The 15321-nt window shown below is 48.0% G+C and overlaps 1 protein-coding gene across 1 annotated transcript in view; it reads left to right on the forward strand.

The window, feature by feature from the left end:
* LOC119457438 (uncharacterized) overlaps positions 1–15321 on the forward strand; it is a 114672-nt gene that overhangs the window by 42226 nt on the left and 57125 nt on the right. Inside the window, exon 4 of the mRNA XM_037718991.2 lies at positions 291–431. Within this exon, the coding sequence (XP_037574919.1) occupies positions 291–431 (141 nt within the window). The remainder of the gene's footprint in view (positions 1–290; positions 432–15321) is intronic.

Here is a 15321-nt window from a genome sequence, read left to right on the forward strand (position 1 = left end):
TCGCAGTGGCGCGGAAACGTGTTCGTAACAGCCAATTTTTTTCGTATTAAGAGCAATGTATTTCAGCCGGGGAATGTTATGAATTCGTATCAAACCGAAATTCGTACCAGCCGTTATCGTATCACCGGGGTTTTACTGTATTTAGTATGAAGCTTTATCATGCGAGTGATTTGGGAAAAGCACCTTCAAGTTGCTTCCTTTTGCACAGGCAAGGAGGATATAATCCTAACTGTTCCTTGCTCCTCCATGCCTGTGGCAAGCATTAAATTGTCGCCATTTCCTCTGAACAGGCCGCAAGCTCGGCGACCCATGCCGGTCGGACGCCCAGTGTGAAGCCGGCAGCAATGCGTCGGCGTGCCGCGGTTCCGCTTGCCGCTGCAAGGACGGCTACTACCAGGAGTCCATAGGGGGCAACAGCACTTGTGTACCAGGTACGCCCGTCTCGAGGTTATTGATTATTTGCACTAGTTGTGATAAAAGGGACACTGAAGGCAAACATTGAAGCAGTATAGACCAGGGGTTCTTAAATTAGGTTCCGTGAATGGCATCTTAGAATCCGCCTTTTGCATGTTCCGAGTGCGCATGCGCTGTACCCTAGCGGCGAGCGCCAAAAAAGTTTTGTATGGCGTCGCTGGTTCGTGCAGCAGACACACAGGTATGCAATAGCGCGTGCAGCCTGCAGCATAGTCGACGAGGACGCTAACTCGTATATTGTCGGTGCAGTGCCGACGACGCAGTATTTGCGTAGTGTTTCGGTAGGAACTTTAGCTGTTCACAACGATATTGGTTTATATATGCCGACACAACACCGTTGTCGATAAGTCGACCTCATGCCGGCGCCGACATTCGGCCGGCTGTAGTTGGCAGACTGTGCCAGTGGGAGACCTATATTGTCATACTAGTATGACGAAGAAATGAACGACGACAGCGAGTTATCATAGTGTGGTAAGCTTTGTGCCGACGCCGCCGACGCCGCCGACAAAACCAGTGTGCTGATCGCCGTGCGAGCGGCCGCCGAGTGAGAACTTCGCACCGACAACACGAACGTCGCAGCATCTGCGCTTGTGTATGCATTTATTGACGCCCAAATTGAGTCGAAGCGTGCGTTCTAAGCTAAAATGCTCGATTTCCAGCCTTTTCCAGCCGTCGAGTTTGAGGCGGTGTCGATCTCGCTCAGCGCAGCTTCATTAGGCCTAACACAGCCTGCGAGTTCGTCCACTACCAGCGGACTTGAAATATAGGATAAGCAAGTACGACGAAGGAAACTGCTTTTACAGTTTGGTCCTGACCATACCGACTTGAAGTGAACCACTCTTAGCATAGTACGATGTGCACACAAATAGTGGGAAGTGGCGACAGGGCACAGTGCCAACACCGCAGTACATCACCGTTCTTGATCTCAGGCTGTCGGTCGCACCCGCTGGTGCTTCCATGAACAAAGAACTATGTAGAGCGGTAAATCTGTGTGCATTGTTATGCTGCCAAACTTATCAGTTACCGAAAACACAGTTTGCCTTTTATGCTAAACAGGCAACAAGTGATGGTCCTTTCGGTACTGCAACGTAAGTAGCAACATCTCTCGTTGCCACGCGAGCATTGCAGGCATCGGCATTTTCATGTGCCAGTGCGGCTAGGTGGTCGTAGTCACCATTTTCGATGTGCCTGCGACGCTCATGCCGTCTCGCCTCAGTGTGATACAACGCTTCTGATATGCACATGAGAAGTGTTCATATATGCTTTGAGCATGTCGTCATTATTTCGTGTGAGCGGTGCATGGTTTCTACTGTACTTGAAGCGAACAGCGAGCAGTAGCCATACTCGTGCCGATATAAACAAATACACCGTTGTTGTGTTGCATAAATACGCTGTGTGCAATATCGCCCCTTCAAAGAGCTATGGTCACTATGGTCAAGACTGAGCTATAAAAGCAGTTTTTATCATCTATTGGCGTACGTTCAGTGCAGGTCTAACAATGGCAAATGCATGAACTCGGCTGCTACGATACGGCTGACCTCCGCTGGGCGGAATCTACTGCAGCTTGAACTTCATGTGGGCGTCTGGCGAGTGCTCACGTTCGTGCATTTCAACTTCTGAAGCATGTTTGCATTGATATTGGGTACGACTAAATATGAATAATAGAAATACAAGCGTAGGCGCTGTGGCAATCACATTACGATGCGATGTATTGGTTCAGAGGCACATCGCACGGTGACTGGCTTTGTTGGCGTAGCTGCACGAAATCCCATCATCATATTTCGACGACTTGCAGTTGTAAGTCGCACCAGAGTCGTTGCCGGCCTCGGCATCCTATCCAGGAAGCGGCCAGTCACACAAAACGAAAATTCCAACAACTGACAAATGCGCCAAACTATTTTAACATGCTGCTCGCAGCGTGCCTCTGCGTCCCGTGGCGCCCCGACGCCGTACGTATTGTTTCTCGCGGAGCCCGCTAGGTGGCACCACAGCGCAATGCAATAGGCGGATTCCGCGAGTGGTCAGAATTGATCCGACCCCATACTGTTTCTCCCCATGCACTTCCACAATTTATCGATTTACACAAGAAATTTTGCATTACATTTTGGATTTAGTGAAGCCATCATATGCCTCGTACACACTTCATCATTTTTAGAAAATAAACTTGAAGTTGCTCAAAAAGAAAAGCTTTGGTAGCCTGCGATAAGAGAAATACTTAGGAGCGGGTCCACAGTGGCTGCCGCGTTGAGCGCTTGAATTAATTCATGCTCGTGGGCACAGTTTGTCACACTTAAGCGGAAATCAGATAGGAAGTTCAAGTGGAGAGCTACTTGTTAGCCTTGATGACCCTTGTTGTCGATGTATGGTAATGCAGTAGACTTCCGTTAATTCGACTTCAGTTAATTTGATCTTTTGGTTCATTCGATTCCAACTGAAAATGCTGGCCTGTGCACAGCATTTCTATGAGCCCAAACTTTCGTTATTTTGATTCTGAAATTGGCCTTTGCCGGATAATTTGAACTTGACCAGTGAGCACACACACACCTGACCCCTATGGTTAATGCACTAGCGACCCCTTTAGTGGCAGTGTCTGTCTCAACGGAGCAGGAGCGTAGGGACAGTGAAAGTGTTGAACATACAAATCATCCCCCATCGAAAACACCTATTTTCAGCCTGCCCTAGGAAGATTCTGAAGCAATAATGGTAGCTCACAATGTCTGATTACGGCATATACCCGATTCCTTCATCCGACACTTTCTTTGCCTGAAGACGCCGTTTATGGCATACGGTGCTTAGAGCTGGTGCCATAAAAAATAAAGATTTCTTGTCTATGTATACTTGCGTGAGTTCCTCATCAAGAACGATGGCCTTTGAGATTAAAGATAACATGCTGAACCGTAAATAGCAGAGGCCACACGCAGATGTGGCGGCGGTGCTGCTTTGGTTAGGTGGATTCAGAGGGAATGAAGCCATACCCACTCCTTTCAACCAAGATGTGCCGACACTTCAGGCTCACAGCGGGCAGCAAGACTCCCTCCCCTCCGTTTTCCGCTCCCTGTATGCTTTAATGAGTCTACGTATAAGCACATAGGAGAAAAGATGGGGAAAGGCTAAGTTCTGCAACACTCTAGGAAAGCTGGCAGGGTTCCTCCCGGAAAGCTTGCGAACCCATGCCGTAGTTCAATAGATTAGCTGACTTTCAACATCTCTTTTATGCCCAGAGGCAACTCGGTTGCAGAGAAAACAAACCATGACTGAAGCAAGCTCCACAATCATTCTGCAATTCGTCACCTATAGTGAATGAGGCTTCTTTTAAAAAAACACGGCAGATCCCACGCTCTGTGGGAATCGAAGTTATGCGAAGCAGTGTGCGGGGGGAGCCTACCATGTTAACGAAATGACCACGAGAGCACTAAGACGTAGACAGGTCTTTCATGATGTACATGATGCGCATATCATGACATTCATGTCATGAGTCCTCAGGAATCCCTTTAGCTACACCTAAGAGACCTTAAGGTGAAAGGCTTAGTCATGCTCATGACTATGACTTTGACCATCAACCTTTGGCATTTTCCGTCACTTAGTACCACATCACTTAGTGGTCATTTATGCTGAGTCATGCTCATGACTCATTTATACCATCATCCTTTAGCGTTTCCTTCACTTAGCGCCCACGTCCGAATCCATTCCAGTGGCTTTTGAGTGTTAATCTTTTTTTGCTGAGTCATTGTCATTTTTGCTGAGTCATGCTCATGACTATGACTTCTACCAGCATCCTTTAGTGTTTCCTTCACTTGGTACCCACGTCCGAATCCATTCCAGTGGCTTTTGAGTGTTAATCTATTTTGCTGAGTCATTGTCATTTTTGCTGAGTCATGCTCATGACTATGACTTCTGCCAGCATCCTTTAGTGTTTCCTTCACTTGGTACCCACGTCCGAACCCATTCCAGTGGCTTTTGAGTGTTAATCTTTTTCGCTGGGCATGACCTACATGACAGGCATCTCATGACATTTTTGTCATTACCTACATCTTATGTTCGTCATACACTCCTGTCATACTATGCCAATTTTGGTACCTACCAAGTTAACGAAATGACCATGAGAGCACCAAGACGTAGGCGGCTGTTTCATGACCTACATGACACGCATGTCATGATATTCATGTCATGACACATCATTTATGTTCATCATATGCTCTCGTCATAGTATGCCAAATTTGGTACATACCAAGTTAACGAAACGACCATGATAGCACAAAGACGCAGGCGGCTAGATAGATAGATAGATAGATACTGTCAAAGTAGCAAATGTTCGTCAAGAAATGCTTCGCATTTAAAAGTACTGGCATTTTCAACTTGTTGTTATATTGCGTTAAATCAATGTCCAAGCCCTCAAAGCCTTACTAGAAATAAATTGCAATTTTGATAGGAAGGTGAATGATTGATAGCGATAGCAAAGTATTGAACAGCTACACAAAGTAAGGTTCATAGTATTATCGGCTGCATAAGTTGCAGTAAACATTTGCTTACTAATTAAATTAATAAGCATAGTGTCACATGTGCACAGGCAAACACGAACTGATCTCATTGGTTGACCGTGGGCACTCACTGTCACAACGCTAGCATGATAATGAGCAGTGATGTTCCGTGCAGGGAATTTTCTCTTTTTGGGGGGAATTTTCGGCCACAAATTTGGACAAAAGGGAAAAAGAATAATTGCGATATTGCAAGGAATTTGGATTAAGTAAATATTAAATGAGTGTCACATGGCACATTTTCACTCGTGATCGAGCCCGATCAGGATTGAATTTCTAGGTCACGATTGGCTCTTTTACACAAGCTGTGGGCTAGGTTATGCTGGAGCTCTGTCTATGCAGAAGATATCTCGGGAACCAACACTAGAAAGTGCCACATCAGAAATTGACTTTTCAGTATATGTTGCTGTCCAACCTAGACTTTAAATAAACTGTGTAATGTTTTGAACAGAGCTTACATAGTTGCCAAGGCACCTTCTCATATGTACACTTAACCTATCTTGGATACTGTGTATCTCAGTGTAAATACACTGTAAATAGTTCCGCCTTGTGTCGTTTTACGTAACATCTTTGTGGTGGAGGTGGTGGTTGTTCCCTGTACCCAACGCGGAGCTCCGCAATGGCCACCTCATCACGGTTCCGACCATGTCAGTCGGTGCATGCACAGCCTCTTCACCACCTGCCCCTCCCTAGGCTCCCACCTACATCGTTCTGCCTCCTGCTCGTGATCCTGGTGTGTTTTCTGGCCAGGATGGAGTAGACGTCGACAAATGGCTCAACCTTTACGAACGGATCAGCGCCAGCTACTAGTGGGACCCCCGACCCTTATGCTCGCCAACGTGCTTTTTTACCTCAATGGCCCACCGCAGGTGTGGTTCGAGACGCACGATGCTGACATTACAAGCTGGGACTCTTTCAAAAAGAAGATCCGCGACTTTTTCGGTGACAGCACTGGTTGGCAGCTTGCTGTATGGAATGAACTTGCGACTCGTGAACTGACATCCTCTGAGTCATACGTCGCTTACATTCAGGACGTTATCACTCTTTGCCGCCGGGTTGACAAGCATGTGCCCGAGTCCAGAGGGTTTCTCATGTGCTGGGAAAGATACCGCCAACGATGCTTTTAACCTGCTCGTGTATACAAACATTGATACCGTCAGCATAATCATCAAAGAATACCGGCAGTTTGAACACGCCAAGAGATTCATCCGACTGCCCAATACGGCCACAACTTCATCGTGTGATGCCGTTCGCCAACCACCCACCTATGACCACATCACGCACATTGTTTGTCGCGAGATTGAAGCTGCCTGTCCTGCACCTATTCACAATGCACGCCAGTGACCCATCGCAGCCATCGGTGTCCTTCATCCAAGCTGTAGTCAGGTGGGAGTTTGCAAATCTCGGCCTTCCATCAGCGTGCCCACTGACTCGTCCTGATGTTCGGCCTTATTCCACTGGAACCGCCCGATGATCCTACACCTCTCCTTTGTCCTTTCACAATCCTATGGAATGGGGAACGCCCGACGATCAGCCCATCTGCTTCTCCTGTCAACAGGCCGGGCACATTGCTCGTTATTGTGTCACCATCGGACCTACTCACCTTGCCAGACTTTCCTTATCTCCATGCAGCCTACTCCTTCTAGACATTCAGCCACTGCTTCCCCTACTTGCTACTCGTCGTCCTTCCACGAGCCTCTTCCCTCTGATGCCACTTCTCCTGTTTGCCGCTTCTGCTCCCCATCGCCGCAACGCCGCCAATACCGCTCTCCGCAGTCTCGCCGCTTTTCCTCGCCGTCCTTTCTGGATGCTCACCGCCGGAAAACTAGATAGGGCAGCTTATGGAGGTGAAGCTGCAATGCCATTGTCCCCTGCAAATCCTCTACTGACACTTCCCATTCACCATAGCCTCCTAGGAGTAAATGTCGACATGTTCCTGTGACCGCCCTCATCGTCATTGGCACACACCTATCTATTATGAGCGCCCCTTTATGCCGCTGCCTGCAGAAGATTATGACGCCGTCTATGACACAGACAATACGTGTTGTACGTGTTGCCGATGGTGGTGCTGTTCAAGTGATAGGAATATGCACTGCCCGTGTCGGCATTGCCGGTTGTTACATTGTTGTCCTCTTTGCCGTCCTTGCTCGCTGCCCCCATGACCTTGTAGCTGCACCAGCAATGCACAAACTGTTGTCGACGCCGTCGGCGTTTTGCCCGCGTTTGCACCAAACGCGCGTGGCATCCGTGACAGTTGCCGGTGCCTCTGGCGGCGGCTTGGAGGTGTTGGACCAGATAAGCACTGGACACTCGTCGAGCAGCGTTGCAAGTCTTTGCCACCTTCTCGCCTCGTAACGTTTCTACACAAATAAGTTTGTAGATGTGTGCTTACTCGTGCTTAAGCAACTTCTCCATGTGCAATACATGCACGCTGCCTCTACAACCTTATACTTGGCCTTGACTTTCTTTTGGCACACTCGGCCTTAATTGATTGTTCTTCTGATACACTCTGCCTCGATCTTCCTCTTTTGTCAGATGCCTGTGAAACGCCCATCAGCCACTTAAGCCCCACCGCTTTTGTTCGCCTACCGCCTCGAGTCGTCACGTAGGTGTTTTTGTCATCGACCCCTCCTGTTCCTGACGGCGACTATATCATCACTCCTATTACTGACATACGCCTGACGCGCAGTGTTACTGTGCCACATACCACCACCACATTAGCAGATAAGTGTGTGTTTTTCTCGCTACTAAATTTTGGTCTGACCCCCCAAAGTGTTGCCCCGCAAGATGTCGCTTGCCCAACTCGCCGCTATAACAGACCAGGATGTCAAGGTTGTCACCATAACTGCTTCTGAAGAAGCTGAAGTTTCCTGGTCCCCAAGTTCTGACAACACCATTTTTCGAAAAATGATTGGATCAGGCCTTTAGCCTGACCAGACCGACCCTCTCTGCCAGGTTTTGTCCTCATACAGCGACATTTTCGACATCTGTGATCGACCCCTGGGCCAGACCAAGATTGTCATCCACCGAATCAACACTGGTGACTCTTTGCCCATTCACCGTTGTCCTTACCATGTCCGCATCAAAGCGCAAAGTGATTCAAGAAGTGGCTAAAATGCTTGCGAATGGCATCATCAAACCATCATCTTGTCCTTGGGCCTCCCCTGCCGTATTAGTAAAGAAGAAAGACGGTTCCTGGCATTTCTGCATTGATTATTGGCACCTCACCAAAATTGCCAAGAAGGATTGACAACGCCCTCGACTGCCTCCATGGTGCCAATTTCTTTTCATCCCTGGACCTTTGATCGGGCTATTGGCAAATCGCTGTAGATGACATGAATCGCGAGAAGACCGCCTTCGTGACCCCTGACGGCCTTTACCAATTCAAGGACATGCCTTTCGGTCTCTGCAACGCACCAGCCACCTTTGAGAGAATGATGGACACACTGCTTCAAGGATTTAAATGGTCGACGTGTTTATGTTACCTAGACGGCGTGATAATTTTCTCACCCACCCACTTTCACAGCACACCTTGAGCGGCATTTGACCATTCTAGCAATGTTCCGACGAGCTGGCCTCCAGCTAAATTCCTTGAAGTGCCACTTCGCTCTTCGTCAAATTACTGTGCTGGGCCACCTTGTTGTCTCGCATCCGGTGTGCCACCAGACCTAGTGAAGGTATGTGCTGTCACGAACTTCCCCATTCCACGCTCTGTCCATGATGTTTGTAGTTTCGTGGGGCTGTGCTCCTACTTTCGCCGTTTCGTGAAAAACTTTGCAGCACTCACCCGTCCACTCACTGACCTTCTCAAACAAGACGTCTCATTTTGTTGGGGTCCTCTACAAGCTGACGCCTTCTCAGAGCTCATAGCCGCCCTAACGACTCCACCTATTCTTGCCCATTTTGACCCAGCTGCTCCCACAGAAGTGCTCACAGACGCTAGTGGTCATGCCATTGATGCAGTTTCGGACCAAAACCAACGAGGCATTGATCATGGTATTGCATACACAAGTCGTCTCCTTCCAAAATCTGAACGCAGTTACTCTATTACAGAATGGATGTCTTGCCCTTGTCTGGGTGGTTTCGAAAGTCCGTCCTTACTTGTATGGCTGCCCTTTCCGTGTTGTCACTGATCACGCTCTCACTTAGTTTTCTTCACTGAAGGACCCTACTGGACGACTTGGTCATTGGGAGCTGCGCCTCCAGGAGTACTCTTACTCAGTTACCTACAAGTCTGGCCGCCTCCATCTGGACGCGGACTGCATGTCCCACTACCCTGTTGACCAACCACACAGATCATACATCGAGCCTAGCCCCTGCGTCATGTCTATGTCTCAGTTTCTCCAGATTGGTGACGAACAACGTCGTGATGCTTCCTTGCAATCGCAACTGCTGGTCACCTTGGCGTATCTCGCACATACGACCGTGTCCGGTGCTGCTTCTGTTGGCACGGACTCGCCCGGTCTCTTCGGCATTACGTGGCCTCCTGCAATAAATGCCAACGTCGGAAACGACCTGCTGCACACCCTGCTGGACTGCTTCAACCGCTCTCCATCCCAACCGAACCAGTCTTCCGTGTTGGTTTAGACCTTCTCGGACCGTCTCGAATCCGCACCTAACAACGCGTCACTGCACATGTTCATCCTCGTGAATGGCACACTTTACCGTCGTAACGTCCAGTCAGATGGCCCTGAGCTGCTTCTCGTTGTGCCTAAACATCTGCTATCAGTGGTCCTGCATGAGCTTCACGACGAATCAACGGCTGGTCACCTTGGCATATCTTGCACGTACGACCATGTCCGGTGCCGCTTCTTTTGGCACGGTCTCGCCCGGTCTCTTCGGCGTTACGTGGCCTCCTGCGATAAATGCCAACGTCGGAAACGACCTGCTGCACACCCTGCTGGACTGCTTCCACCGCTCTCCATCCCGACCGAACCATTCTTCCGTGTTGGTTTAGACCCTCTCGGTCCTTCTCCCGAGCCAAAATCTGGCAACAAGTGGGTTGCCGTAGCTATTGATTATGCGACCAGGTATGCAATCACTCGAGCGTTCCCCACCAGCACTGCTACTGACATTGCCGATTTTTTGCTCCACGATGTTATTCTACACCATGGCGCCCCTCGCCAATTGCTCACAGATCAAGGCTGCGCATTTTTGTCCCGAGTAATTGACGATTTTTTGCACTCCTCCTCAACGCAGCGCAAATTCACCACTGCCTACCATCCCCAAACAAATTGCTTCACCGAGCGCCTCAATCGCACTCTCACGGACATGCTCTCAATGCACGTTTCATCTGACCAGCGTGGCTGGGACCTGGCGTTACCTTACGTGACCTTTGCCTGCAATTCATCGCATCACGATACCACTGGTTATCGACCCTTTTATATGCTCTTTGGCCATGAAGCGGCGTTACCGCTGGACATCCTTACTTCCGGCTGCTACTGCACCGCCTAGCGAATATACACGAGATGCCATCACTTGTGCCAATTACGCGCATCAGACCGCCCGCTCTAGACTGTCGGCCTCGCAAGCCACGCAGAAGTGCCTTTATGACAGCCGGCATCACGACGTTCTCTTCTCAGCCGGTGCCTTAGTTCTCCTGTGGTGTCCATTCCGTCGTGTTGGCTTGTCTGAGAAGTTATCTTGTTACACAGGTCCTTACCGGATCGTCCGCCAGGTAATAGACGTCACTTATCAGATTGTTGCTGTCTTTTCGACTTTGCCACCTGCAATCGCTCCCAGTGACACAGTTCATGTCAGCAGACTGAAAGCATACCGCCCTCCTTCTAACGACAATGTTTGAAGTGCACCGACGGCTCTTCTACCGCCGGGGGTAATGCTACGAAGTGACCACAACCCGAGAGAGACATTCTGCCTGGAGCAGACGACAAAGAAGACGGGTCTGTCTGGTGCGCTGGCTTTCCACCATCTTGGTTACTGTGTATCTCTGTGTAAATACACTGTAAGTAGTCCCGCCTCATGTTGTTTTACGTAACAGTATTGAAGGTTTATTGGTTTCTGTGCAGGAACTAAGATGATACATCAGAAAAAAAAAGATAAAACTATTTAAATGATGCTTATCATGCATTAACATTTTGAAAACAAATTGACAATAGTGTTTATTTCTAGTTAAATATGATAATGTAGAAAATTCATTATGATTTATACTTTGCACGTTTGCTTTCAGAGCTTGATAAGCTCTCTCGTCTTGCAGCAGAAATAACAAAACCTCGTAATGAGTAGGGGTGTGCGAATACAGTGAAACCTCATTACTACGAACACCACATTAATGAAAATTTCGGAAATCCCCTGCTGACTGCTTATAGTTTCAATGTAAAAATATTTCAGTACTATGAACTTCAGAATACTGAACTCTTCAGAATAACGATGGTTATTCAGTTTCCATGTCATGTTTTCACCTCGGCATTGAACTAATATTCCGAAATCTGGGATTCTTAGATTTGTGTGTATCCTTTACGCCAGATAGGCTAGCAGACAACAAGACGCAGGAACCGGACGTCACGGCACATGGCTCATAAAATGCAAGACGGCGCTGGACGAGAAAAAAACAAAAAAACGCCGGACGGGTACTTTTTCTTTTTTTTTTTTTTTTTTTTTTGTGATGCCCCGGGTTTTGTGAGTGCATGCTCTGGCGTAGACAAGTGCTGCCTACCAATGGAGGCGTGTCTCTTCCTTCTGTCACACTTCTTTCTTAGAAACTTTGCCTCTGTCTTGTTGGGCACAGCATAAGCCTTGTGATACGTCTGCACACTTTATTTGTTGTGAACGTGCAAGAACCATCCGCACTTGTAAAGATGCTGTCATCCGCAGGAAGAGATGCAACCAGCTGACTTAACTGCATGATTTTGATTTGCTTTTGTTTAATGTGTAAGGCTCCGTAAGGCACTTGTTTAGACATCTGCCTGTCTGGCCTATGTAGACGCTTCTGCAGGTGAGAGGTATCTCGAGAGGCAGTACAGTGCACGCAATTATATCCGGCCACTCGCAATATGTGCGAAAATTTACTTTTTCTTAAGGAACAAACATGCTACTCGCAAGTTTCCTGTGATGGCGTGCTGCGTAACAAAGTTTTTGTGTCGATGGCGCAAGTGGCTCAACACTGCCCACCGCAGCCTGCTGCTGTTGGCTAGAGAAACAAAATACAGTAAGAGAGGACACTTCCAATGGAGCCCAACTTGCCGCGGTTGCTTAGTGGCTGTGTTGTTGGGGTGCTAAGCACAAGGTCGCAGGATCAAATCCCGGCTACGGCAGCAGCATTGCAATGGGGGTGAAATGCGAGAACACCCCCCGTGTACATCGATTTAGGTGCTGGTTCAAGAACCCCAGGTGGTCCGAATTATTCCGTAGTCCCCCATACTGCGTGCCTCGTAATCAGATCTCGGTTCTGGCACGTGAAACCCCATAATTAGATTTTTTTAATAGAGCCCAACGGCCGAATTGACTGTAGTGCAACAACGGGCTAATGTGAGAAACAACCCAACTCCCGGTTTCGGGCACACGCAGTTCAAATGCTATCTAGTACGTATTATGCCGGCTGCGCTGATCGGCACTTTAATGGCAAGGGATTTGTTCTTGCTTTTACTGCTCCACCACATGCTGTGTAGGTGCGGAAATGTTTAAGTAAAATATGTAAGTATACGTACGATTGCAAATGCTTTTAACAAGCTTTAGGCTGTTCCCTGTGCAACATGCAATTTCATAAAATAGACGCGAGACACCTTGTGAAATCGGGGAAACGTTTCTTTGAAAATGAACTTCCTCTGATTCAGCTTGTTGCCGTTGCATCGCCTCGACGTTGTTTCAGCGACGGTACTCAGTATGACTCTCCATACCGCTCATTGATGGCTCAGCATCCATTTTAAATTGTACTCAAAGACAAGCCTCCACAAGACATCTTCAACTTGTCAAACGCCGCCAAGTACACTGCAGCGCGTCACAGCGTGATACCCTCCTCTCCCCTGGCGGTCTGCCAGCTGTGAATGTCAAAGCGCACCGTCATGCGCCACCTGTATTCCTATTAGCTTGTAAAGTGTGACGTCACACCTCCCTCTCCCTCCTTTACACATACACACACACACACCCTCTCACATCCACTTCCTCATTTGTTCATCCTCTCCACTTGTGATGTCATACACTGTCATCCTCCTCTCCACTCTTTCCTCCTTTTTCATGCCCCGAGGTAACTGATGGATGCTGCCAGGTTTTCGTTCACATAAGTGTTCTATTTCTGATGCATTAAAAAGCAGCACACCAAACTGCTGAACACTCGCATGTGCAGCCGGCCTTGCATCGATGGCGTGTCTGGAGGGTCATTGGTTTTTCGCTAGAGGATGCAAGAAAAAGTGACGAGCCAATACCGAGGGTGCCACTAGGCCTAACCAGCTTAGCTTCGAAGCCATAGTAAATAGCACTTCAAAAACAACCACCTACAATTGCAAAATGTATAGTTCTGATAATGTGTGATTGCTCATGGCAACGATTCATGCAAAAAAGACTGGAGGCTGCTATTTACGGTGTCTAGAGTGCAAATCGTGTTGTAGACACTTTTCGCGCTGTAGTTTGCTCTAGTTCGCTCTATGGCACTTCCAGCGCCACACCACACATAGCCTCAAGAAAAAGCGTGCGAAAGTGCACGAATGTGAAACCATTACTGCTTCTACCCTGCTACTGTGCGATCAGCTGTGAGAAATGCAACTGGGTGATTGCTAATGCACTGTACTCCATTCATGCTGCAAAATGTGCAACGGAAGACGACGTGTGCAGTAGTTGGCTGCAAAAAGAGTGACTGGCATATTAAAGGGACACTAAAGGCAAATATTAAGTCAAGCTGAAACGATAGAATAGTGCTTGAGAATCCCTAAGGCGTCAATATCGCGAACAGAGCCTTAGTAATCGAGAAATTGGGGTAAATCCAGGACACGATTAAAGACTCTCCCGGGAAATCAGTACTTCACTTGCCCAATGACAAAGGCACTCCTCATTTAAATTCTGTCACTAGTACTCAACCACTTGTTAAAAAACATCATTGTAATATATTGCATTGCATTGTACTTGCCCAGTCCAATTTAATTTTTGGAAAAAAGAACTCATTGACATTACCCTTGACAACGATGCAGGTGGTCGAAAGGTTTTGTTTTTGCTCGGCTCTGCACCACCCAAGCTTTCACGTTTCAGTAGTTGCATTATTGCATAGTGCTGCAATGGTTTTTCTGGCTCGCGAAACTCGCACAAACTGAAAGTAGCAAAGAATTCTACTTCCACGTGATGTCGAGGGATGCCCGAATGGTCCGCACCACTTGAACAAAAGCAGCTGCAGCGGCGAATCCACTGCTCTGTCTTGGCTCGGTTTCTCCATGGCCGCGCGTTTGCATTTTGTGCAAGAAACCGTACTGCCGTCTGTCGGGCTCCGTTTTACTCACTGATGGCAGCAAAGGGCGGTGATGGCGTATGCAATGGAACCACTCCCCGGTTGTGTGCCGGAAGATTTGCATTGCATTAAAGGTATCCAGACCCTTCAGATGCAATTTTCTCGTTTAAAAAAAAAAAGCATTTTCTTGGCACGAAACACGCGTTGCGAGGTTTCTGGAATGGTATTTAAACAGTCCACGTCAACTTAGTATTTGTCTTTAGTGTCTCTTTAAGGAGTGGAAGTATGGCCAAGTTCATGGACCGCTGCTGCACAAGGACCGTCTGTGTTGCTGGCCCTTCGTGATACATGGCTTTCCTTGAGAATAGAAAAATTCACTCATCCTCCAGCTCAACCTGCAGCGTTGAGCTCTGAAAGTGCTTGCATGTCCTCTGAAGCTGTGGCCAAAGTTTCGTGGCGTCCACCCAGCCGTCTCTACAATATCCTCCGAAACAGAGGTTTGCCGAGCCGGGCGTGATGCACATCCATTGTAAAACAGAGCCAGCCATTGGAAGCACCACCATGTGACTAAACAGGGCTGTGCCCACAGGATCGCCACAAAAAGGGTCTATACAGTCGAGCTGTCTTGCTTGCTGCAGCAGCAGCCAGGCGCGAGCTCAGAGTTGAATTGGCACAACAAATTGTTTGTGCAAATTGTGTGTGACTAGCACAAAGGCTTATCAAACGTACAGTGGGTGCCATTCACGTAAAACCCTCAGTTATATTTTTCTTGGCTGCATTTAGTTGGAACATCTGGTATGTAACTTCATATGTTGTTTCTGCAATGTTTAATAGAGAGCATAGTTTCTTATTCTGCCTGTATTTCACTCATGTTGAACTTTACCAAGCTGCTCCAAAGCTCCCTTGGCCACTTCCATCCCTGTG

This window comes from Dermacentor silvarum, chromosome 7, assembly GCF_013339745.2.
Source record: "Dermacentor silvarum isolate Dsil-2018 chromosome 7, BIME_Dsil_1.4, whole genome shotgun sequence".
NCBI classification, from domain to species: domain Eukaryota; kingdom Metazoa; phylum Arthropoda; class Arachnida; order Ixodida; family Ixodidae; genus Dermacentor; species Dermacentor silvarum.